The sequence below is a fragment of the Struthio camelus genome, chromosome 27, assembly GCF_040807025.1.
Source record: "Struthio camelus isolate bStrCam1 chromosome 27, bStrCam1.hap1, whole genome shotgun sequence".
Lineage (NCBI taxonomy): Eukaryota > Metazoa > Chordata > Aves > Struthioniformes > Struthionidae > Struthio > Struthio camelus.
This window is the reverse complement of record NC_090968.1, coordinates 6,944,085-6,969,387: the sequence shown is the minus strand read 5'-3', so window position 1 is coordinate 6,969,387 and position 25,303 is coordinate 6,944,085. Positions and strand designations below refer to the sequence as shown.

General features: G+C 65.5%; 1 protein-coding gene across 2 annotated transcripts in view; it reads right to left on the bottom strand.

The window, feature by feature from the left end:
• ADGRA2 (adhesion G protein-coupled receptor A2) overlaps window positions 1–25,303 on the bottom strand; it is a 35,156-nt gene that overhangs the window by 9,038 nt on the left and 815 nt on the right. Inside the window, exons 2-15 of one of the 2 annotated variants that reach the window (XM_068920703.1) lie at window positions 14,355–14,426; window positions 5,732–5,803; window positions 5,576–5,647; window positions 5,032–5,103; window positions 4,574–4,737; window positions 4,283–4,496; window positions 3,934–4,098; window positions 2,668–2,869; window positions 2,391–2,540; window positions 2,089–2,250; window positions 1,752–1,961; window positions 1,437–1,638; window positions 925–1,133; window positions 604–731 (exon numbers count right to left, since the gene is read on the bottom strand). In XM_068920703.1, the coding sequence (XP_068776804.1) occupies window positions 604–731; window positions 925–1,133; window positions 1,437–1,638; window positions 1,752–1,961; window positions 2,089–2,250; window positions 2,391–2,540; window positions 2,668–2,869; window positions 3,934–4,098; window positions 4,283–4,496; window positions 4,574–4,737; window positions 5,032–5,103; window positions 5,576–5,647; window positions 5,732–5,803; window positions 14,355–14,426 (2,094 nt within the window). Of the gene's footprint in view, window positions 1–603; window positions 732–924; window positions 1,134–1,436; window positions 1,639–1,751; window positions 1,962–2,088; window positions 2,251–2,390; window positions 2,541–2,667; window positions 2,870–3,933; window positions 4,099–4,282; window positions 4,497–4,573; window positions 4,738–5,031; window positions 5,104–5,575; window positions 5,648–5,731; window positions 5,804–9,396; window positions 9,416–14,354; window positions 14,427–25,303 lie in introns of those variants that run through there. The other variant, XM_068920704.1, reaches the window with a different exon arrangement.

Genomic DNA, 25,303 nt, shown 5'->3' with positions numbered 1-25,303 from the left:
CCTGGCCTAGGCCCTTGTGGGGGCTCTGAGCCCTGGCTTACCTGGGGAACACTTGGGCAGCATGGTGGGCCCTGGCCCTGCTCACTGCCCTTGCGAACTGCCTTGCTAACTGCCGTGTTGCTCGTCCCCCGGCCGCTCCGCTCCCTCGGTCGCTTGCCTGGGGCTGCTTTTATGGGAGGAAGAACCTCCTCTTCCTCCCTTGGCAGCCAGTTGGCAGCTCCGGCCCTCCTGTCCTCCCATTGGCCCCTCTCCTGGGGCTGAGGAGCCCCAGGTGTGGGGTGACCCCCCACTCCAAGCCCATCACCCCACCTGCTTGCCATCATCTCGCCATGAGCCCACCAAGCCACTGGGGGGGGGAGGGGGGGGTCCTCCAAGCCAGCCATGCACAGTGCTGCCCAGGGCTCCCCACCCAGCTCTCCCCTCTATGATGGACATGAGTGAGCACCCTACAGCCCTTGCAGCACTCTGCCCTGGCTCCACACTGCTGGCAGCACCCTGAGACACTGCTGTGCCATGGGGCCATGATGATAAGAGACCCCCCCCCCCACCTCCAACCAAATCCTCTGGCTGTGGGCCAGAGTCCACCCCCACCCAGATACTCACCCATGGTTGACGATGTAGGTGATGATGGTGGTGAAGAGGCAGAGCAGCAGGACTGCAGTGCAGGTGTACATAGCAGGGTGCAGTGCCTCCACGGGGCCCCGTGCCTCCCCGGGGAAGCCACTCAGCTCCTGCGCAACAGATACCCGCCCCCCCGTCAGACACCCTGCGCTGCCCTGGCTCCCAGCACACCCCGCTAGAGCCCGCTATGCTGATCCACACACCACAACACCTGCCCCCCCCCCCCCACCAAAGCCCCACACTGCCCCTGCAAGGCCAGCCCCCTGCACCCCTCTGCACCCCCTTAGCCCTCTCTCCACCTACCATGAGCACAGCCACATTGCTGAGGTGGCGGCAGTGCAGGGAGGTGACGTTGGGCTCGCGGGCAGCCAGCTGGCAGCCCTCGGCGCTCCAGCCGCCCATGCCCTCCAGCACCTCGAAGTTCCAGTAGGCAGCCACGGGGTCGGCGCCCTCCCTGGGGTGCCGCAGGGACACAGCGACGGGCTCTGTCAGGTTGCCCACGCCACAGCCATCTGCAAACGCACCGCGACCGAGTAAGATGCAGCACACCCGCAGCACACCACTCTGCACCCAGAGGCCACAAACCAGGGACCACCCCCACTCTGCACCCCCAGCACAGGGACAACCACCCTCCAGGAGGACCCCCCCCCCCCAAGCCACCAGGGATGGCTCTCCACTGCATGGGCAGCACTGCAACCCCAAGGACAACCCCCCCCCAGCCCCACGAGGTCTCCAGGAGCCCCACAGCCCCCCACCCCTTCCCCAGGGACCCCCCCCGGCCCCACTGCCAACCCCCCGAGCTGTCCAGCCCTTACACGTCCCGGCGTAGATGACCGGTGTGGCCACGCTGCGGCGCTTGCCGTCGTCGGCCAGGCGGGAGGAGTTGCCGGTGCTGCAGAAGAGCTTGCCGTTGCGGAAGACCAGCAGCTGGAGCTTGCAGTCTGCCGGCGGCGCGGGCGGCCCGGGGCTGGCAAACAGGCTGGGCGGCAGCTGGATGGAGGCCAGGGCGATGCTGTTCTGCGGGGCAGGTGCAGGTGTAGGTGAGCAGCAGCTGGTCCCCCAACCCTGACCCTGACCCTGACCCTGACCCTGACTCCCCCCTGCTACCACCACCGCCCCGCACCCCGTACCTTGAGGTGGAAGCTGGTCAGGGAGACGTTGGGACGCCCCGTGGTGCAGCGCAGCCGCAGTTGCTGGTCGGGCGCAGGCTCGGCGCCCCGCTCCGCCGGGGGCGGCCTCCCCCCCGGGCCCCCGTCCCGCCGCTGGAAGGCCACGCAGCTCAGGCCCACGTAGCTCTCCGGTTTCACCACGTAGGCCTCGAAGGCGATGTTACGCGAATTCTGCCAGGCACAGAGCCGCAGGGCCACCGTGAGCCCCGGCACAGTCCCCACGCCGGAGCCCCACGGCAAGGGACGGCCCCAGCCAGGCCAGCCTCCCCTTCCCCACCACCCCACAGGAGATGCTCACCACAGCCATGTGCTGGGAGTTGCTGCTGAGTGTGTGCAGGGCAATCCTCTCCAGGGAGCGGACGATGCTGGTGCAGGCCTTCTCCTCCTTCTGCGACATCCACAAGATGTGGTCATCCACCAGCATGATGTTACTGGCCATCTCCACAATGACATCCGTGAGCTGCCGGGAGAGCAGGGGGTGGTGAGGACAGCTACCAGGGGTCTTCACAGGACACTGCCCCATCCCCTGGTAGGAAACACCCCGTCGGGCTCCCCCACTGCAGCCAGCAGGGCTGGGGAAAGCAGGGGCCACTGCATTACCTGCTTGATCTGGTCCACGTAGCCAATAAACTTCTCAATCATCTGTGCCACGTAGAGGACATCAACCATGTCAGAGAAGTTGGCAGCCTCTGCCGTGTACACGCGCAGCTGGTGCGCCAAGGTCAGGGCGTTGGAGGCGTTGATGGGCATCTGCGGAGCGGCACGGCACATGGGGGACGGTCACCAGTGGGGACAGTCACCGGCTGTGCCAGCCGCCCCCGGGAGCACCCAGGACAGGGCGAGCACCGCCAAGCTCCCCCGGCACCTCCCCACTCACCAGCACAAAGGTGTAGAGCACGCGGGTGATGTCGTTGGTGTAGAGGCAGTGCGAATAGTCACCGTCCTCCCAGCGGCCCGCGCGGTCGCAGCGCCGGGACGCCTGCTGCTCGCCGGCCGGGCCCCCGCTCGCTGGCCCCGAGGCGAAGGGGTACTGCAGGCAGGACTGGTAGGCGGTGATGCCCGCCAGGGTGCGGGGCCACCTGGCCGCAGGCAGAGGCACGCTGAGACCCAGCTGGTGCCCCAGGGCTCCCCTGCCACGGCCACGTGCCCACCCCAGCCCGGTCCCCTCTGCCCGCGCAGCGTGGAGGGGGGGGTGACAATCGCCCCACTGGCAGCCCCTTCCCAGCTCCCAGAAAGACTTTGCGAGGACCAAACCTGCACATAGGCTGAGACTTTTACGGGATTACTTATTTCCCTCCCTGGAGACCGCCACAGGGCCCAGCTCCCACTGGAACATCTGGCCTCCGCAACAGCCCTGGACACCACAGCTGGATGAGGGGATGCCCAGGGAGGGTGCGTGGCCTCCTGCGTGCACCTCCTCTGCCTTCCCTGCTGCCCCCAGCACGTGCACAGGATGGAGCCGACACGGGGATGGGAACCATCACGGCTGCCTGGGGGGACCTGCCAGAGCCACAGCCACCCCAGGCCTGGTGCCTCTGCCCGGGGCTGGAGGGACCTTCAAACTGCTCCGTCCCCGCACAGGCCGTGCCACCACGCTGCACTGCTCCGCGCCGCCGCGGCACCTCTGCAGCCCCTCCGCATCCCCCAGAGAGCCACCGTGGCCCCCGGCAGCCTCCACCAGGCCCCTCCGGCACTCCCTGGGAAGCTGCCTTCCCTGGCTACCTAATCCCATATCCTGCTCTGCTCGGCACTGTGCAGACGGGGCAGGGGGGAGAGGCAAAGGGGCCCGCTGCTAATTTAAGCCACATTTACTGTACCAGTAATTTATATTCCATAAAGGCCCGGCCGAGGTTACGACGGGCGCCCAAAGCCTTTCGTCTCTTGCCAGAAAAATTCCAACACCTCTGCTTCTGGAGCCGGGCTGCGCCGCCAGCGCGGGAAGCCGTTCAAAGGCGCGCACACTCTCCATGGCTGCTAATCGCTACCAGACACCAGGTCACCTGCGGGCCTGGGCAGCCACCGCCCCCCTGCAGCGAGCCCCCCGCCCTGGCACACACAGGACACTGGGGCGTCCCAGGAGGAGATGGGGACACGGGCTCTGCCGTGCACCCCATTCTGCCACCAGGGCCCCACGAAGTCCTACCTGAAGTCCCCGCGGTTGTTGGTGACCCGCTCGGCAGGACAGTAGGATGCGGAGGTCTCTAGCACCACGATCTCCACCTTCTTGCTGACGTTGCCCTGGGAGGTGGAGACGGCGCACTCCCACTCGCCGTTGGCCGAGACGTGAATGTTGGAGAGGATGAGCTCGCTGTGGGGAGAGCAGAGAGTCAGGTGGGACGGGGGGTCGATCCGCCGGGCACGGCCTTGGTGGCCACCCCAGCCACCGCGCGACAGCGGTCCCCGAGTGTGGGGACTGCCAGCACAACACCAGGAAGCACAGGAGGTGCCTGCACTTCGCATCCCACCTGGGCACTGCCCAGCCCCAGACTCACCTGGTGATGAAGGTGCAGTCATGGATGAGGCTCTCCTCCACGATGACGCCTGTCTGCTCGTCCTCCTCCACTGGCTCCTGGTTGTGGTACCAGTGGATCTGGGTGCTGTTGTCCAGGTAGGTGGCTGTGCACTGGAAGGGCAGTCGGTCACCCTGGAAAACCACCTGGCGCAGCGACGGGATGAGGTGGTGGGTGTGCAGCTCCGGGGTGCCCGCTGCGGGGGGACACAGCCGGCTGGTGAGCCCGCGCCCCGGCACCGACAGGCCCCACGCGCCCCGGCCCCGGCCTCACCGCAGCGCAGCTGGCTCTCCTGCGTGCTACGGAGGGGCGCGGCGTGGACGTGCCGGGGGTAGACGCACACCGTCTTGTCCGAGATCTGCGCCGAGCGGTTCCGGGCCCACAGCAGCACCCAGCGCAGGTTGCAGTCGCATGTCAGGTACTCGGTGGCAAAGTCACTGCAAGGGTCAGCATCACGGGATGCAGCCACCTCCCGTCGTGGCCGACTGAGATCCCCGCGCAGGGACCGCGTCGGTGCCAAACTCCCGGCACTAGGTGCAGCCCAGGGCTGTGGGGGGCCCTGCTCGGGGGGCTCCGCGGGGATGGGCGCTGTGGCTGGAGGGCAGCACAGTGGTGGTGCACGCAGCGCAGGAGGAGGAGAGGATGCACCTTCGCACCTGACGTCCACAGCACAGGGGCAAGCATGCATTTGGTGAGGGGGACAGACGCCTTGGCAGGGGCTACATACTCACACGACTTTCAGAGAAGGGAGTTCGTCAAAGACGCCTGGCTGGAGGCTGGAGAAGATGTTCCCTGACATATTCCTGCAAGACAGCAAAGAAAGGCAGCATGGAAGGGACTGAGGACCAGGTGAGAGAGGTAACAGACCTCTGAAAATCCAGGCCACTCACCATGTCTGGGGGCTCCCAGCATCACCCATCACTTACAGCCAAGACATGGCTCAGCCCAGCCACCGAGGGGCCCTTCTCCAGCGCGGGGAGAGGAACCAGGGGTCCTGGCCCCGACGTGCCCCGCTTACGCCCGTTGCACAGAGGCAGAGGCCACGGTGGCCTTCGGCTCGCACAGAGCAGCTGGGCACGTCTTAGCGGCTGCTAAGGAGCTCTGCCGTCAGTGAAGGGCCCTGCAGGCACACACGCTCCTGTGCAGGGATGTGGCACAGTGATGGCGGGGAAGCTGCGGGAACAGCCCTGGCATGCACGGCCACCCATACTGGGTGCAGAGACACCCTTGACGGCCCCAGAGAGCTCGTCTGCCAGCCCACGCGCGGCTACTTACAGCCTGACGAGGTTGGAGAGCCCCTGGAAGACGCTGGCACTCAGGCAGCCGATGCGGTTGTTGGAGAGGTCCCTGCGAAGCAAGCAGAGGGGCCGTCAGTGCGGGGAACACCGCCGTGGCCCTGGGCGCGCTGCGCGGGGCTGCCCTGGCACTTACAGCCGCTTCAGTTCAGAGAGGCCGAGGAAGGCGCCTGGCTGCACCGTGCTGATCAGGTTGTTCTTCAGGTCCCTGCAGGGAGACACACAAACGTTGAGTGTGCAAAGCAGGGAAGCCCAGTTCTGGCAGAAAAGTCTTTCTGCTGTATCCACAAGAGATGAAACACAGCAGGGGAGCAGGCACGAGTGAGCCTGGCCCAGCCCCGGGGCGTGAGGGCTACCGCGGGGGTCCCAGGCGCTCGGGGCACCCCGGGCACGTGGAGCCACCTGCCGCCCTGCCAGGGCTCCTGTCCCTCCCCACCAGTGCTGCACGCCAGGTGGGAACCTCATTAGCAGCTTTCCATCCCATTTCCCTCTCATTATCTCTCCAAAGGGAAGCAGAGAAAGCACTAGGCTCCCCGCTGGTGGTGGGGACACAGCGGGGACACCGGCCCCTCTGTGCGCTCCTGGGCTGCAGGCAGTCCCGCACACGAGGCGGCCTGGGAGAGTGGGGACCCCCAGCCCCAGAGGACGCCCGTCCCCTGCGTCCCTCTGCTCTGCCGGCGCTGCACCCGTGGGAGCTGGACAGCGCGAGGTGAGCAACCACCGCAGCACAAAGCTCCCGCCCGTGGGCAAAGTTGTTTCTGGAGCAGCCTTATCCGCGCCGGGTTATCGCGCGGCTGCGTGATAAGAGCATGCTGCAATTGTCAGCGCCGCCGCAGAAGGGCTTTGTTCGCGGTGGGGCCTGGAGGAAACGCGTTTGGCTTATTAGCTCGATTGGAGGCACGTATCTAATCAGAGGCATGCCAGGCATGCGTCGGGGTGGAGGCGGCTCCGGCCACGGCGACGAGAGCGGCGCACGCGAACGGCAGCGCCCAGCCGGCCTCGGCCCCGGGCAGGGCGCAGGGGAGCATCCGCGGCTCCCCGCAGCCCTGCAGAACTGGCAGGGCCGCTCCGCTTGCTAATCGCCAACAGTTACTGAGAGAGGAAATGCAAAACACATGGCAATGCCCGTGTTTATTTATAGCAGTTTCCATGGAGCGCATCACCCGATCATCTGGCGCTCCATTCACAACCCCAGAGACGCCCAGCGAGGCGAAGCCCCGCGACGGAGGTGCCGCAGCATGGCCCGCGCACCCTTGCTTTTGCACCAGATCTCAGCCTAGCTCTAGCAACCGATGCCATGCCTTGCTTATTCCAGAGACAGCAATGATTTCAGCCCCTAAAATCATTAAACGGGGTCCTTGGAAGGACACAGGGGAGGAGAGGAGTGGCGCAAACCCTTCCCAGCAAAGGGGGTGCTGCCAGCGAGGGTCACGTCATTCCCCCTGCAAACTGCAAACACACTTTCAAGAAACCAGCAAGACTCATGCAAAGGGCTTGCTTGGCCCCCGCGCCATCCCGAACGATGCCGTGCGGGGGCTCAGCTGGGCGCATTGCCTTGACCTGGCTGCAGCGGTGGGCCCGGCCCGGCCGAGCCCGGGAGCAGCCAGCCAGGAGCGGGGAGAGGCTGCGCTTGCGGCGAACACTGTCACAGGCTGCACGCAGCCAGCTCCGCTAGCGAGCGCTGCAAGCTGAATTTACGGTGCAGCGCCTCCACACATCCGGCCAAGCAGCTGGGCCCTGCAGCGCTCAGGGCAAAACCCACCTTCCTGGCCTGGGGGTTTCCCTTCTCCACAATTCCCCAGATCCTAAGATTGGAGGGGTTTGACTCTGTCCCTGGCTTTACCCTCGTTTGCAAGGGAGCCACCGCTGCCTGCCGTGCCCACGGGGTGCCGGCAGCTGCCAGCCACAGGGATGCACAAACCATGTGTTTCCCCGCGCTGCCAGCAGCATCTCCGTCCTTGCCAGGGACCTCACTTCCTCTGGGTGACCGAGTGCTGCAAGAGCCGGTTCAAAATTCAGAGTATGAAAATGCACCGTGACGCATTCCCGGGTGACCTCATCCCAGCCCAGGCCCCGCTCGGCCAACACAAACAACTCGGCCCATGTTTGCTTTCCCGGACTCACAAGCGGAGGAAGCCGGAGTCGAGCGGGACCGCTTCACGGGATGCACATTAACCCTTGGCTGACCGCCGCAACGTGGGATGCTCCCGCTTCAGAGCCAACCTCCTCTCCCCCGCGCCTCCCGGGCTCTTTCTCTAAGAGCTGCCGATACCTGCTGCCTCGGCCCTGCAACCAGCTCGCGCTCTGCTGCTAATGGGCTCGTCTGGCATCCAGCACGGCACCGCGCGCCCAGCCCAGGCACGACACCCGCACCGCCAGAGACACGGCGTGACCCCTGCCTTTCGCTTGTGGCAACGTGCCAGGGCGAAAGCCATCGGGGACGGGCCTGGCTGAGCTGAGCCCCTTCCCCGGCCCTGGGAGAACCATCCGGCAGAGGGGACGGTGCGCTGTCACCAGGCCTGACCTGTCCACGCATGGCACAGCTCTCGGCGGGACGCGGCTCCTCGTGCTCGGGGCTGGTACGGGCCAGCACACTCAGCTGCATCCCCCAACGTGGCCTCAGCCCCAGCACTGCTCCGTGCCCCTCTGCCTTTTCCAGCATCTCTCAAAGACTCATCCCAACACAGAGGCAGAGCGCAGGTAGCTCCCTCCCGAGGCAGCAATGGGGCTGGAGAGGAGCCGTCCCTCAGCCAGCAGAGCCCTGCGCCTTGCACCCAGCCGGCTCCAGCGCACGCTCCGTGCTGCACCCAGCTGGCTCTGGCACACACACCCTGTGCCTTGCGGGCACTGGCATGCACATCTCATGTCCTGCCAGCTCTGGCATGGATGTCCCACAACCAGTGGGCTCCAGCACACGTGTCCCACGTCCAGCCAGCTCTGGCACACACGTCGCATCCAGCCAGCTCCGGCATGACGCCTCATCCAGCTGGCTTCAGCATGCCCTGCATCTGCCCAGCTCCAGCATGCACACTCTGCATCCAGCCAGCTCCAGCACGCACACCCCGCATCCAGCCAGCTCCAACGAGCACATCCCACATCCAGCCAGCTCCAACGTGCACATCTCACATCCAGCCAGCTCCAGCACGCACAGCCCGTATCCAGCCAGCTCCAGCACACACACCCTGCATCCAGCCAGCTCCAACGTGCACATCCTGCATCCAGCCGGCTGCAGCATGCACATCCCGCATCCAGCCAGCTCCAACGTGCACATCTCACATCCAGCCAGCTCCAATGTGCACATCCCACATCCAGCCAGCTCCAGCGTGCACACCCCGTATCCAGCCAGCTCCAATGTGCACATCCCACATCCAGGCAGCTCCAGCACGCACACCCCGCATCCAGCCAGCTCCAATGTGCACATCCCACATCCAGCCAGCTCCAATGTGCACATCCCGCATCCAGCCAGCTCCAGCATGCACACCCCGTATCCAGCCAGCTCCAACGTGCACATCCCACATCCAGCCGGCTCCAGAGCGCACACCCTGAGCCTGGGCAGTGCACAGGGCCGGGCACAGGGGCCAGGTGAGCAGCGGTGCTGAAGGAACAGCTCCACATACCTGACACACCGCCACCGCCGCCTGCACAGCACCTGCACGGCACCCACCAACACACCTGCACAGCACCCCCACGGCACCCACCATCACCCTCTCACGGCAACTGCATGGCACCCACCAACACCCCCTCCCAGCACCCACACAGCACCCACCAACACCCCCTCACAGCTCTCACAAAGACACCCACCATGCTCAGGGCTGGCCGGCCACCAGCCGCACCAACACCGGCTGTCAGTGCCGCGGGAAGCGCCCACCGAGCCAGCCCGGAGCTCTGCAGCGCCCAGCCGGCCCCGCGGCAGCACGCAGGGGCGCCCCGGCGAGGGGATGCGCACACCCTGCCCCGGACCCGAGGGACCGCTACCAGCTGGCACTTTCCAGCACAGGGCAGCAGCCCCCGGGATCTGCCCGCTGCCTTTGATCCGGGCAGCCCCCCTGGCAAACCAGGCAGCACTGCAGCGCGCTCTTGCCCCGGCCTCCCGCTCCCTCGGGACGGTCGCTCCTATCCACAGCCGGAACACACGCAGCGAGGCATGACGTGAACGCGGCCCGCCGGCCCTGCCGGGGTCGGCTGGAGCTCCCCGGGGGCACCCGCACCCCGGAGCCAGCGCTCCGTCTGCAGGCCGCGGCAGAGGGGGACGCCGGACCCTGGAGGCAGGGAGCAGCACCGGGAAGCCCTGCTGGAGGCAGGAGGGGAGGCGTGGGGGCTGCGGCGGCGGCGGGCCGGGGCCCTGGGGAGCCGGCGCTCGCGGGGCGGCCCGAGCGCCAGGGAACATTCCTCGCTCGGTCACTTCCTCTCCCGCTGGCCGGGGGCCCGGCGCTGCTGCTGATTTATGATAAGGCCCTCCTCTCCGCACCGCTTTTGTTTGGCTTAGCGTTTCCTCCGGTCCCGAGCCCTTTCCTCCCCCTGGCCCGGCCGGGGTGATGCTCTGCAGACATGGGAGCCGCGAGCCACCACGTGCGCTCAGGGACCCCCGCCGCCACCGCCACCCCGACGGGGCAGAAGTGCTGGCAGGGCCACCACAGCCCAGTCCAATGGATGGACGGACAGATGGACGGATGGGCTGAGAGCTCACCCCGCGCCGCAGGAAACGGGCCCCGGGCGCTTCACACCGCTTGCTCCCAGCGCTCGGACGGCGTCAAACAGAGAAGCCGGTTCATATTTTTCCTCCCCTGCCTGCCGTATTTGTGCAGCACATCAGTTCCTGCAAGAGGATTTCTTGGACCTTCCCGGCACTTTCATGCAAGGAAAGTTAATAGCCGCCTTCAGCCGGGCGCACCACCAGCCAGTGTTTACAGAGTATGGGATTGATTTACTATGAAAGCTACTTTTCTCTCGGGCTCCGGGCAACTTTTACACGAGAGCCTTTCAGTGCGGCAATGAGCAAACGTGGCTCGTCTCCTCGCAGCTGCCCACCTCTCTTCCTCTCCAGCTTTCCGCTCGGGGGCCCATAACAACCACGGCCGGCTGCCGTGACCCCCGGCTCAGCCCGGATTTCTCACGAGCGCTGCAGAAAGCAGCAGACCCGGCGCTCACCTGGCTCCTTCCCTGCGCACGGGGCAGCAAGACCAACCCGGAGACCGGACCTGGGCCCCCCCGGCTCCTTTCCCCAGCCCGGGGCCCCGCGGGTCTCATCACGGCACATCGGGCAAGCGCCAGCCCACGGCAGCGACCGGCTCGGTGCAAAAGCATGCTGCCCCGGTGCTTAACCTCTCCCCGCGTGCTCCAGTCCCATCCAGCCATCAGCTCTCTGCTTCAACAGCCTGGGACAGGATGCAAAAATCCCCGGGGAGTTTGCGTTAGTTGCATACAACCGGGCTCGGGTCAGGACGCAGGCACATCTCCGCTGCGGCGGGACGGGAACCCCGGCCCCACACGGGCGGACGGCTGCAGGCTCGGGCAGAGAAACGCGGCCCCTGCGCCCGCCCGGCCACCCGCGCGGGGGGAAAGGACCTTTCGCGGCTGAGCCACTCCTAATGAGAGCGGCCGGCCCGGGCTGCATACCAGCCCCGCTCAGACTCATTAATCTCATTACGCTGCTACAAATCATTAGAGATGCCAAGCGGCGGCCCCGAGGAGCGGTGTCTGCAGGGGCACCGGCGGCCCGCCGCGGGGACGGCCGGCGGCGCAGGGCACGGCGCGGAGCGGGGGGCCGGGCTGGGCCCAGCGCTCGCGGCGCCTCTCGGCCCCGATGCACCCACCGGGCTGTGGGCAGGCCGCAGCGACTCTGGGGGCCAGAGCCAAAGCACCGGCGGCCGTGCCAGCACCCAGGACAAAACCCGAAGGGCAGCGGGTGCCGGTGGGACCCCAGGAGCCGCTGGCGCCGCGGAGCGCGGTCCCCCGCTGCCGCCCGCCCGAGGGGCACAGCCTGCGGCGGCCGCGCCGGGCTCCCACCGAGCCGATGAAAACAATTACGGCTGCTGTCGAGTGCAATTAGGTCGGGAGCGGCGAGGCGCGATGCCCGCCGGCGGGAGCGGCGGCCGGGCAGCGCGGCCCCGGGCGCCCCCGCCGACAGCCCCGAGCCGGCGCGGGATCGCGGCCCCGCAGGGCTGACCGGGAGGTTAACGCCGCCCTCGCACGCTGCGCTCAGGGCGGCTCTTTGCTCAGCGCGGCCAGGGGAACGAGACTTTAAAGAGGTTTTCAGCGCCCAGGGGTCCTGCCCCATCAAAGCAGCGGCTTCGGCTCTGGGTGGGAGGCAGCGGGAGGGAGCGGACGAGCGGGATGGGGACGCTGGGCTCCAGGCGCGGCCGGGGACCCGCGGTGCGAGCGGGGGTGCCGGGCCCCTTGGCTCCGCCGCGTCCCTGCCCGCGCGCGCTCATTAATCCCCCCGTTAATGAGAGCTCAGTGCCAGGAGAGAGGGAGGAGGTGACCCCACGCTTTAAGCAGCAGCAGGGGTGGGGGGCCGGACTATTTAGGACTGAAGGAGCCGAGGCAGAATAGCCCAGGTCCCCAAGACTGACTGCTTCGGATTAACCCCTAGTGTGCCTCGAGGATTAACATGGTCTGAAAATCCTAAACCAGCCCCAAGACCCTGAGCTGGACACCTCATGCCCTGTGGTGCCTGCACTCCACCCCAAACCAGCACCGTGCATCAAGCGCTGCGTGCCCCACGGTGCCTGCACCCCAGCCCAACGCCCTGCACCCGGCCCTGCGCACCCCAATGCAACGTCCTGCAGTGGGCCCCACGCACCCCACGGCGCCTGCACCCCAGCCCAACGCCCTGCACCCGGCCCTGCGCACCCCAATGCAACGTCCTGCAGTGGGCCCCACGCACCCCGCGGCGCCTGCACCCCAACGCCTGCACCCCAGCCCAACGCCCTGCACCCGGCCCTGCGCACCCCAATGCAACGTCCTGCAGTGGGCCCCACGCACCCCGCGGCGCCTGCACCCCAACGCCTGCACCCCAGCCCAATGCCCTGCACCCGGCCCTGCGCACCCCAATGCAACGTCCTGCAGTGTGCCCCACGCACCCCGCGGCGCCTGCACCCCAACGCCTGCACCCCAGCCCAACGCCCTGCACCCAGCCCTGCGCACCCCAATGCAACGTCCTGCAGTGGGCCCCGCGCACCCCGCGGCGCCTGCACCCCAACGCCTGCACCCCAGCCCAACGCCCTGCACCCGGCCCTGCGCACCCCAATGCAACGTCCTGCAGTGGGCCCCACGCACCCCGCGGCGCCTGCACCCCAACGCCTGCACCCCAGCCCAACGCCCTGCACCCAGCCCTGCGCACCCCAATGCAACGTCCTGCAGTGGGCCCCGCGCACCCCGCGGCGCCTGCACCCCAATGCCTGCACCGGACCCAGGCACCCCATGGTGCCTGCACCCCAAAGCCTGCAGTGGGCCCCACGCACCCCGCAGCGCCGGCACCCCAATGCCTGCACCGGACCCGGGCACCCCGCGGCGGCGGCACCCCACCGCCTGCCTGCTGCGCCCCAGCGCGGCGCGCCGCAGCCCTGCCGTGCCCCGGCGCAGCAGCTGGGCTCTGCTGTTGGCCTGGGCAGGTGCACGCCGCCTAACTCGAACAAGATCCGCGTTAATAAATGCTTCCTTGTTCAGGCTAATGAAATCCAGGCCTGTGCTAGTCCTGCTCCCCCCTGCGAGCCCCCCGGGCCTGCTGGCCCGCGTCTCCTCGGCCGGGCCGTAACCATCCCGGCCCCGCCGCCGGCTGAGCGCGGCGGTGCGGCTGCAGAGCGGCGGCGCGGGGAGCGCGAGGCTCCGCACCGGCCCCGGCGGGTCCCCGCGTCCCCGGCGCTGCCTTCCCCAGCCGGCGCTCGCCTCCGCTCCCGCCTCCGGGCTGCTGCCCTGCGACGGGACGGCGGTCCGGGAGCCGGCCCCGCGGCGGGAGCCTCCGCCGGCCGGGCACAGGCTGCGCTTTCAGCCCCGCTTCGCTCAGGAATGCGTGAGACCCTCCGACGGGCCGCGCCGGGGAACAAAACGCCCTCAGTGCGCCGGTCCCCTCTCCTGCATACCTACAGATCAAATCCATATGGGGGCCATAAATCTCCCCTTATTAAAGCTCCCACCATAGAGATGCCTTTCACGGAGAGATAAGAAAGTTGACTTTGTTCGGGGGGACAATGTCGCTTTTCATATCGGCCCCCACGGAGCGGAGCCCCCCGCGGACGCTTCCAGCCCCAACGCGGCTCCCGGAGCCGCCGCTGCTCCCGGGGTCCCTGGGGGGCCGGCCCCGCCGTCGCCCCGCGGCGCCCATCCTCGGCCAGCCCCAGCAGCGTCCGCGGCGGCTTCGGGAGCCCCGCCGCGGAGAGGCCGGCCCGCGGCGAGCGCCGACCTCCCCGCCGCGCCGGCAGGGGCAGCGGGCGAGCGCGCGGGGCGCTCGGGCCGCCTTTCGGCCCGCGCTAACATCTGCCAGATGTTCCCTCACACGCCACGCCAGCCAGCGCGGCCGAGCTTTAAGTGCAATAAACGCTTTCCACCATATTTATAGACGAGATTAGAGATCGGCAACCAAAAAACAATCGATTCGAGCGTATCCGAGCTGGCCACGCGAACGGGAGGAGGGCCCGGCCGCGCCGGGGGGCCGCACGCGGCGCCAGGCCCGGGGGGGCTCAGCGCTAGCCCCCGCGCGCGGCAGCGATCTGCCCCTCTGCTATCCCGCCCCGGCCCCAGGGCGCCCGACGGGCACTCACAGCTTCTCCAGGGCCCGCAGTCCGAAGAAGGAGCCGTTCTTCAGCACCGTGATCTTGTTGTTACTCAAAAGCCTGCGGGGGAAGAAAGCAAGGGGAGCGGGGAGGAGAGGGAGGGAAAGCGCCGTTAGTGGACCTGCGACGGACCGGCCCGCGGGCTGCCTGCACCCGTTTTGGGATACCCCGGGAAGCCCCCGGGCATGGGGACGCAGGGCGGTGCACCCCCCTGCCCCGGGGCACCCGGCTCCAGCCCAGCTCTCGCCCCGCGCCGCCTCCCCGCCGCGCCGGCCGCCCCAGCCCACGGCCAACAGCCGCAAAGGGGCCTCGGCCGGGCCCGAGGGAGGGCAGGAAGGGACCCCGCGCCCCACGACTCAGCTCGCAGCTCATTAAGGCAGGGCTTTAATGACAATTAGCACGCCCGGGCGCTGGCGGCCCAGAGCGCTCAGGCGCTGGGCTTGCCACCGCTGCCGCGCCGGGGGGCCCCAGGCGCCCTCGAGCCCGGGGCGAGCGCCTTCCCCGCCGGCAGCCCGGCGGCCGAGCGCGCCCCTCCGAGCGCGGGCCCGAGCTGCTCTGGGGCGGCAGCGAGCCGCGCGGGGCCGGGCGCGCGCCCTGCCGCCAACGTGATTTAAACGCGAAGGGAAAACATGCGCCAGCCCGGCCTGGAAAGGCCCCCTGGAAACCCTGCTGCAGGGGGGGAGCGGAGGGGAAAAAAGGGCTCATTGACGGCCCGCGCGGAGCTGTTTACACAGCGGCTGTTTCTGCCGCCGGGCTGAATGGCGGCTGTGTGCGCCGGCGGCCGGGACCGGCCCCAGGCCCCGGCCGTTCCCCCGCCGAAACCCCGACGCGCGGGCAGATGTCTCCAGGCCGCGTTTGGGTTTCTCTGGCCCGTTTACCGCACCGAGACCCGGCGGGACGTGGGGAGAGAGGGGCCCGGGGGGGGCCGGCGCGGCCCCGTGCCCCTTCCTCGCGGCCCCCCGGCCAGCGCGGCCCCTGCCCTCCGGCGGCAATTAGCAGGCGGCTGGCCGCGGCCGTATCCTGTGCTAATGAGGGGCCGGCACCGGACACCGCCGTGTCCGCAGGGCCCCGCGACCCCGCCGGCGGCGGGGAGAGGAAACGGCCGGCAACCCCGCGAGCCCTCAAATTGCTTCCACACGTCGGCGGCCGCTTGCTCCCCGGCGCGGCGGCCCCGCAGGCAGGGCCGGCCGCCACCGTCCCGGCCCCGCGCAGCTCTCCGCGCGTCCTCCGCACCTCGCCGAGGGCCGGGAGCGCGCACGCTCCCACCTCCGCCTCGGAAAACGCCCGAACCGGATGAGCGCGAGCGCGTTTGGTCTCGGGCTCTGCAACCCCGCGGCTGGCGCCGGGTCGGAGCCCGGGCGAGCAGGAGTCTCCGGCAGGACAAAGCAGGCGCGCGCGGGGCCCTTCGCTTTGCTGCTTTGCTTGTTTATTTTTGCAGTCGGGCAGGGGGAGGCAGGGCACCGCGGGCGAACGCCCGGGCAAAGCGGACCCGGCCCTGCCCGCGCCGCAAGGCTCCTCGGCGCCGCGCGGGCACGGGGGATGCGCCCAGCAGCTGGGACCCCGCGCGCCCGAGAGCCGCGCTCAGCTGGGAACGCGCCGCGCCGGCAGGGCCCCGCGGGGCTCCCCGGCGGCCGCCCACGCCCGGGGGCTCGGCGGGAGCGAGGCCAGGCGGCCCCGGGGCCGAGCCCCACGCACCGGGGCACGCGGGGATGCGCGCTTTGTTCTTCAGACCCCTGGGACCATCCGTGCCTCTGCCATAAAAATAAAATCCCCTCCATAAAAGGCAAAGATCTTGCTGTCCAAGATGAAATCAGCATCCTGTGTGATCTGCAGCCAGGCTCCAGGGTGAGGAATCCAAGTGCTGATGGCCTGGAAAATAGATGTGGGATGCCCTTCCCTCCCCGCCCCGTCCCTCGCAGCTCTCCGCGGCCGCTGCAGACGGCGGCGGGGGGACGCAGCTTCCCGGCGCCCTCGGGGACCTCGAGCGCCTTTCCCTGCCCACAGCGTGCTTCGGCTGATGGAGAAACAGCCCCAGCTGCGGCCAGAGAGCCAGCACGGGTCACAGCCCAGCCCGGCAGAAAAAGAGCCGCCGCGGCCGTGCGCGCACGCGGTCAGCGTGACCGGGCAGGCACGAAACGCGTGGCCGGGAAGGGACGGGGAGGCCTTACGGCAGCCCTGCCTGAGAGCCGCCGCCCGGGCACGCGCGGCCCGGACCTCCCGCTGCGGGAAAGCCGCGGCCGGTGCCGCTCGCCGGCCCCATCGCGGAGACTCCCCCGAGGCCGCCGGCCGTTTCTCTCGGCCGGAGCCGTGGGAGCACAAGCCGAGATCCCCGCCAGCGGCCGAGCACGGCGACCACGCAGCGGGTCGGGCACCAAACGCCCGAGCGCGGCCAGGACCCCCGGCCGGCAGGGCAGCCTTGCTCGGCCGAGGGCCGTGCGATGGGCGGCACGGTGCCAAACGCCCCGAGCCCCCCGCCGGCTCGCCAGGCGCTTTGGGCAGGGCCGGGAGGGAGCCGGAGCCGCCGCCGCCGCCTGCCGCGGCCAGGGGAACGGCCTGGCCCCGCGCTGGGTTTCCTCCAGCACAAAATAAATCCACTGGGGCCTGTTTATGAGGGCAAAGAGTCAAGTAGCAAAAGACTGCAGATAACAGCCCCGATGAGTAATGGCCAGGATGTGTGCGCGCGGCACGGCGCGGCGGCCGCGCAGCGCCCAGCGCTGGGGGCGCTCCCTCGCCGCCCCGAACATCTGCCGCCCCGGGCTGGGCTCCCCCAAAACCAGCGCGTTTTGGCTCATTAGCGCAGAAGGGAAACTATTAAAAAAAAAAAAAACAAAAAACCACACCCCTCCCCGAAAATCAATGGTTTGAAAAGCAAGTAAGAGCAATACCCTGCCTCGGTCACGGGGCGCCGGGAAACCCTCCCCTTCCGCTGCCTTGGCCTCGCAGGCGCAGGACTTGTCCTCCATTATGGCTCGCCTGGAGAGCTAACTGTGCTTGTGCTTAGAATATTGTTTTTGCTTTGTCAAGAAATCCCTGACCAAAATGAATATTTGGCATATGAACACAGTAATTACAGTAACAACTTGATTGAAAGTTTTCTGCCAGAGAAAAGTTTTCCAGATAGAAATCCTAGCGCTTCTTTCTCCCCCCTCCTATAGAAGCCAGCCAGACTGCTCTTCCCTGTTAAAACCGAGTTTTCAAACACAGTTTTGTTTAGTTTTCATTATTTTTATGCATACTATGTTCTGAAACAGACTTTGTTTTTTCAGCCAGTTCCCATCAGCCTTCGCCTGAGTGTCTGGCCCTGCACAGTAGCAGGCGATGCCGCAGCACGCGGGTCTCCGGCACGATGCAATCACAAGCGATCAACAGACGCCCCAAAACGCGAGACAGTAAGTCCGGCTTCTGCCTCTCCCACCCCGCGCCGCTCTCGGACGAGCCCCCAGCCGGCGGGTTCGCCTGCAGCGCTCGCCGGGGCCGGCGGCCCCAGACACTCGCCTGGCGTCCAAAGAGAGGCACGATCGAAGCTTTCGGGCAGGTTTCAAAGCAGAAGAGCCTTCGAGGCGGCTCCCGGAAAGCTGCTCTCACTACCTCCCGCGCGTGCCGGGCTGCAGCGGAGGGGATGCTGGAGCGAAGGCTATTTCCAGGTTTCCACTTCTGTCTGTCTGCAGGATGCAGGGAACTACAGATGTTCGTGGGTTTCCTCGGCTGGAGGAAACTCCCCTTCTTACTCTGCGGCATGGGGCAGGGAGGGACACAAAGAGGGCAACACGTGCGGATAACCTGGGAGAGACGTTTGTGCTGGTGGCCGAGCACGTCCGGGCCCCAGCACCGCCCGGCTCCCCGGGACTTGTGCAACCCTTCGGACACCGTGCATTCGGTTTGGCACTGCCCGGAGAGGTCTCCCAGCACCTCCGTCCTGCCCGATCCCCGAACTGCAGCATCCGTGCAGGCCTGGACGTGCGATTCACTGCCCAGTCCTCCTGCTGCCAGGCACGGCCCCGGCTGCTCGGACCGACGCTCCCTCCAGCGCAGCGCGCGGGAGCACGACGGGCGCAGGGAGCGAGGCAGCACCCCGGCCGCCGCGGGCACGGGCACCGATGTCGGCGCGGGGCCGGCAGCACAGACGGGACACGGTGCCCCGCGCGGCCCAGCCGGCTGCATCTGGCCCCCGCAGACCCGTGCGCAGGGCTTGGCAGGCCATGAAAGCACAGCTCTCCTCCTCGAGAGCAGCGGCTCGGCTTTGCTTTGGCTCCGGCCCAGGCAGGGACCCCTCTCCTCCGAGCGGGAAGCGCAGGAAGCCCCCGAGGCGAGAGCCGTCCCCGGAGACTCGGGCCGGAGCAGCCCTGACCGATGCGCCTGGAGCGCGCTCCGCGAGCGCCCCGCGCGCACCGAGGCACAAGCGAACGCCAGCCCGCGCGCCCTCCTCCTCCAAACCCCGCGCCTGCCATTTCAGCTCGGTCCCCGCGCGGCCGCTGCCTGCAACGCGGGCAAGTCGCGTCCCCTCCTTGCGGCAGGTGTCCCCCCCGCGCCGCTGCCCCGGCCGCAGGCAGCTCTCGGGCCACCACAACGGCGCCTTCGGCTCAGCCGGCTGCAAACGCAACCCATAAAAATGCCACCGTCATGACACAATTCAGCGCTGAGCGGCGTGGGCGGGAGGGATGCCCAGCGCGCCCTCCCGCCTCCCCCCAGCACCGCCCTGCCAAACGAGACAATAATCGGCTAATTGAGCGATGGCTGCAAAAGTCTCTCTGGACAATGCGGGGATTAAGAACTAAAGCAACGAGTCAAACGGAAATAACTGGCAGATCCTTGGTGGCAGGCGGGCGCAGGGAAGGGGGACAGCCGGGTCGCTCGAGGGAACCGCACCGAGGAGCCGTACGCTGCAGCAGACGCCGGAGCGGCCTCGTGTCTCAGGAGAGATTCAGCCTTCGAAGAGGGTTTCACAGCCTCTCTCCTCCCCTCCGACACCAAACCGTCTCTGTCAGAAACCTCTCGTGTTGAGCCGCTCTAAGGCTCGACGCGAGGACCGCTCGTTCGGGGCGCCAAGCCCCTGCAAGGCTGCTGCAGAGCATCAGTGCCGACAGGGAGATAGAGAGATTTCTTTTTTCATCTCAAAAGAGGAGCCAAAAGTGAAAAACAAGATTGTTTTTTCAAGCTTGCTGGAATCCACTTGGATAAATAACGGCTCCAGAAACTGGGCTGCTAAAACAATAAACTTCCTATGTACCCAACCAAAAAAGGAGGCAGAGAGATGCTAGCGCCCCTCGGCCAGCGGGGTAGAGCCGCGCAGCAGAAAGGAAAACCCGAGCAGCGCGGAGGTTAATAACGGGGGTGACGGCGGTGGGGGCGGGGAGGGCCAGCTATGCTTTCCTCTCAAAGTGCATTAATTTAAAGCATATGCTCCGAGCAGATACGGTGGAGGCTGCGCTCTGAGCAGAGCTCGGCGGTTTGCAAGGGATTTGGGGAAGAAACGGGGGGGCCCGTCAGGCTGGTGAGAGGTGCTAAATCCCGAGGGGCCGGGGCCGGGCTCTGGAGCCCGCAGCCCCCGCGCAGAGGGGAACGGCGGCAGCCGCGGGCAGAAAAGCCCAGGCGCCGGGTCGGCCGCCGCGGGCAGGGCCGACCCCTCGGCTCGCACCCGAAAGGGGCAGCGTCCCCCGGAGCGTCCCGGCCCGGAGGCAGCGCGGCCGGCCTTCCCTCGCCAGCCTGCTCCCGGCTTTGTTTGCAGGCGCTCGGGGGCTCTTCCCTTCCCCGCGACATGCCCAGGGCGTTGCCTCGAGGCTCACGTCACACCAGGCTATTTCGGATGGTGAAAATTATTGTTCCAACCCTCAGCTTTTGTTAGCACAGGAAAAATAAGCCCCAGAGAGAGTGTGAAATGTGCAGAGTTGGAGTGGCATAAGCAAGGACAACCTTGGGGTCGAGAGGGATGGGGGAGGAGGAACTCCCCAGGCCAGCGAGAGCCTGCAATCAATGTCCCAAAATAGCCCGATGTGCATTTGCAAGGGGCAGCTTTCTAAAACCATTCCCGCTCACAATGATGGAAGAGCTTGCGCCTCTGGAATTCATGTTTTCCAGTCCTCCCCACAAATGCCAAAAGCCTTGTTTTTTTTTTTTTGTTTTGTTTTGGTTTGGTTTTTTTCCAAATGAATTGAGGCTTTAGCAGATGCTCCTAAACACGCCGGAGCCACTCAGCCGGCTCCTCCGCCCCGCTCGGAGCCAGGATGCTCTGATGTGCCGGGGAGCGTGCTCGCTGCAGCACCGCGCCGCCCCAGGCCAGAGGCTCCCGGGGACCAGGGGTCCCTCTGCAACAGCCCTGGAGCCCCCAGCCCCCTCCACGGCCTCGGACAGGTCATTTCTCCTCTGCTGTCCAGCCCCGCTGGCGAGGCCGACTGCACCCGCAGCTGATACCTGGCGCCGGCATTTGCCTGCTCCATCCTTCATGTCCATGGCCCAGGGGGTCAGGGAGTCCTGGTGCTCCCCGCTTGGAGGAGATGGGAGGCGTTCAGCAAAGCCTGCTCGGAGAGGTCTCCTGCGAGGGTACCGCGGGGGGTGCACCGGGGGAGACAGGGCTGCACAGCCAAGCGAGAGCTGCCCAAGGAGGAGCGCTACGAAGAGGCACAGACGCCGTCTTCCCCCGAGGCGCCGCACCACCGCCGCCTCCGTGGCCGGCGAGAGCCCACGTCAGCCACGCGGGACGGCGGGCGACCCCCTCGCTCCAGAGCCCCTCACCCCCAGGCCAGCCGGCCCCGCCGTTTTTTTGAGGTGGGCAACAAAGGGGGTTGGAAGGAGAGAAAACAAACCTGCCGAAACTGCAGCCCAATAAATAACAAATAAAAAGCTGAAAAAGGTTTCAGAAAGAAACCATCTGCAGGGCCCAGGATAAACAGGCCTCGGAGAGGGGAGTTCAAGTAGAACTGGAAATTGGTCATAAGTCAAAACCCTCTATTCCCTGCAGACAATCTGTAATTTCAGTGCAATCAAGCTGTGCACATAAATGAGGCCTGCTCTAGGATTCCACATCTGGAAAAGGTTTGGGCTCCTGCCTGTGTGACAGCAGGGCTGGCCATGGCCTAACGCGCCTATCTGGGTCTTGTTAGGGATACAGTACTTTTTCCATTAGGCTATTAGCACAGAGGTCATTCGGAGGGGGAGGGAATTAAAGCCTTGTTAATACACGTCTGAAGGGTCCCGTCACCTCGCGGCAGCTTTGGAGGGACGTCCCCACACGGTGGGCGCAGCTGCGTGGTGCTTTGCACAGAGAAGTGGGAGAGGGTCATCGGAGTCACCCTCCAAACGGGCCACCGACCCGTGGGCCGCTCCGTCGGAAAGGAGCTACGGGCCAATCTCTCACGGTTCACGTCCCCTCTTGCTCCCTGTGTTGAGCTACTGCAAATAATAATTAATCTCGAACTGACTATAGGTATAAAGGAAGGCGGGTGTCAGAGAGCACACGTGTGCATCTCGTAACGTCTGCTCGGATTGCGCCGGGATATTGAGCCCATGTGACCAATATCCCGCTTGCTAAACCACACATGCTTTCCCTCAGCATCTGCGCATGCTCCTTTACGGCACTGGAGCAAAGCATTGGCTCCGTGATGGAGAAAGAGCTTTTTCACTATATAAAGCACATTCAATCTACCCAGGCCAGTACTGCCCCATACCTGCAGACACCTGATCATCCCGGAGCAACGGGAGGTTCCTGGGTAAGACCAAAGACCTTCAGGACATTGCTGTGGATATCCAGGGCTTCATCCCACCGCGAGCTGAAGCCCCATCTCCTCGTCTCTGTGCCAAGTGCCCTGCGGGACCAAGCCCCGCAGAGGTGCGCTGCTCTCCACGGCTTGGCGAGCTCCAGCATCGTAGCCCCATGGGTCGCACCCACAGCCAGGAAAGAGCACAGCAGACTGTTCCCAGCCCACAGCACCCCCGTCCTGGAGCCATGCAATTCTCTGCACATCAGGTCTGTTCTTCTGCCAAAGCCGCTTCCCCACATGGAGTTCATTTCTCCAGCTAAACATCTGCTGGCATTGCATTGGCTTCGGTTTTCTCTCTCTGCGAAGCAGCAATCCCCACGAGGAGCAGAGGGAAGAGAAAACAAGCCGCAGCTCTGCTCGGCAGAAGCTTCCCTCTGAGAACGACCCACGTACTATGGTCACGGCACTGGGCGGGAGCGCCGGGAAGCGGGTCCCCCACCCGCAGGGCTCGCACTTCCACCGACCGCTGCCGAGCTCCAACAGCAACACGTGGCGGCAAGTTTCAGTGGAGACACTGCGGCCATGCCCGGCGCTTGCTAGAGGACCTGTCCTCACGCGGCCAGGGCCTGCCACGCGCAGGTGTCCCCCGTCCCGCCGGGTGCCCCTTTCCCCTGGCCTCCCCGTGTCCCCACAGGGCGGTGGGGAGAGCGCCGCGGGCTGCGATGCCAACCAGCCTTCTCAGTCACGGGGGGTAAATAAGCAGCAGCTGCCGCTGAGACAGTCTTGGATTCCTCAGAGCAGGCCTAATAATTAAAGATAAATAAAGAAGTAAACCGAGAGTGTGGGAAAAATCTAAAAGAGAGAACAAACAAGAGATCCGTGACACAAGAGACCTCCTGCTTCTACCAGAGCACATCTAGCCACGGTCCGGGCGGCCGGCGCGCGCGGCCAGGCCGGGGAGCAAACCCTCCCACGCCAGCGGCTGCTGGGAAGAGCCTCCTTCTTGCGCACAGAGTTAGGGTTGCTCATTAGTGCTAATGCATTCCTGTTTCCAGGCCAGACCTGACGAAGACTGGAACCAGGCTCCGTTCCTAAGTCCCAAGCACCCTTATTCTGCACAAAACATAGCGCGAGTTTCCTGTGAAATCGAAGGGCAACTGATCTATTGCTGACACAGAGCATCCCCAGGGAACAGCGCAGGAGCTCTGCTCGGACCCGCTGCACCCACAGGCGCTTGACACCCGACTTTTCCCGGCGGGATGCTCCCAAGGTGCACACAACCCTTGCCACGCACCCGCGGGGCCGGGGCTCGCTGCCTCTGCCAGCGTCCGACTGCACCCCGGAGCCCAGCAGCCCCAGGAGATGCTCACAAACGCAGAGCCTCTGGTTTTGATTGTTCCATCTGGAAAAGGTTTAGAATAAATCATGTTTACTGCGAGGGAGCAGAGTCCAGGGTCACCACATATTTGTAGGTTTTTGCCTACGTCTGTAGGTTTCATGTCACGTTTTAGTGGTGTCTTGTAATTCCCTAATGTTTGCTGCACAGTCACTGCAGCCCTGTGACTCCCTGCCACACACTCCCCGAAGGAGCACGGCGTGGACGGCTCCAAAATGCCCCTTCCCCCTTGGCTGAAAGCTGCCCCGGGCATGGCTCATCTCAGCCGTTCTGCCAACGCTGTGCTCCACGCGCAGCTAACGCGCCGTTCAGCACCGCGCTGAAGCCTCGGTGCCGGGCTCACCCCTGCAGTCACATTCGCTCACGCTGAAGAAAATGCAAGAGCAGGCAATTCATCACATGCTTCTTCCAAATATGAATTGACAAAGGAATCAAAGTCCCTGTGGATATTTGGAACGGGCCGATGCATAAGAAAGGGCTGAAGGAAGAAGGAAATTGAGAGAAAACCCAGTCTAAGCAGAATATAACCGCAGAGAACAGCTAGCGCATGCCTCAGCAGGGTCCTAGCATCCTACTGTGGGGGTAAAGTCCAGGATGAACATCACCAATTTTGTTGTTTCAGGATGATTCATGCTTTAATATTACCCTTACGTTTTAAAACATGCTCGTGGAGCCCGCACATCAGAGATGTTTCACAGACGCACTCAGCGTGCGCAACTGCCAGGCCGGACCGGCCCCCTCGGCTGCTCTCCACCGAGGCGCCCAGCCAGAGACACCTTCACGGCCACCCGAGTTCCACAAAACAAACGTCACCCCTCACCCGAGATGACGCCTCTTCGCGGTGCCTGGTGCGCGGGAACACGTGGAACCAATAACCTCTTTAAAAATAGCTGGCGCTGACGGGACTCCGGCGTGCGAGCAGAAACGCGGCCAAGGGGGTTCAAACGCACGGGAGCGGGCAGGAGCGCGGCGGGTCCCAGCGGGTACCGGCCCTTCCCCGAACCCTGACCACGTCCCCTCGCGTTTTGCAGCCCCTCTCGTTTGCAGCGTTAAATAAAGCCCGGCCAAGGAAACCCGAAGCCCTGGACGAGGAGGGGGAGCGCGCAGCGGGGCGCTGGCCCGCGGCCGCCGGGCTGGGCAGGCAGCGTGCCCGCAGCCCGGGGCTCACGCGACGGGCCGGCAGCAGGCTCGCAGCGCGGATGGTTAAACACAGCACAGCAGCCTTCGCGGGGTGAAAATCCGGGCGAGAGCAGTGTTTCCTCCAACAGTGACGCTGCCTCCCTACCCTCCAAACCAGATTTTAATTCAAACATCTTTTCTGCAGTTATAAATAAACGCTGAAATCCGTTGCTAGAAGGAGAAGGCACGCAGACTGCCGGCGTCTGCTTAAACCCCAGACCTTCCCCTGCGCTGAGGGCTTTAGCAAGTTTTTAGGATGAAAACGATAGCTTTAGACCCTTTTACAAAACCTAAACCCATATACTACTTCAGATTTGTTTTCAATAAATATTTCCAGTAAAAGCAGTTCTTTCAAACAAAAACATCCTTCCCCAGCACTCAAAACACCAAATGCTATAGAGCAAAGCACGGAAAAGGAACCAGTGTCCTGGATTTTCTGTTCAGGTTCACGCTTCAAACTTGGACTGCCATCGGAGTACTGGGAGAACATGATCCTTTACAGAGATGTCATGGTAGCAAAACCTCATTTAAACACAATTTAAACAAAGTTACACAGAGCAAACAAAACACTTTCCTCAGCGCAGATTCGCTTATTTAGTCAAGGAAGCCAGAGCTTGTGCTGCGCTCCCCGACGCTGCGGGATCAGGGCGACGGGACGCCGGGAGGCA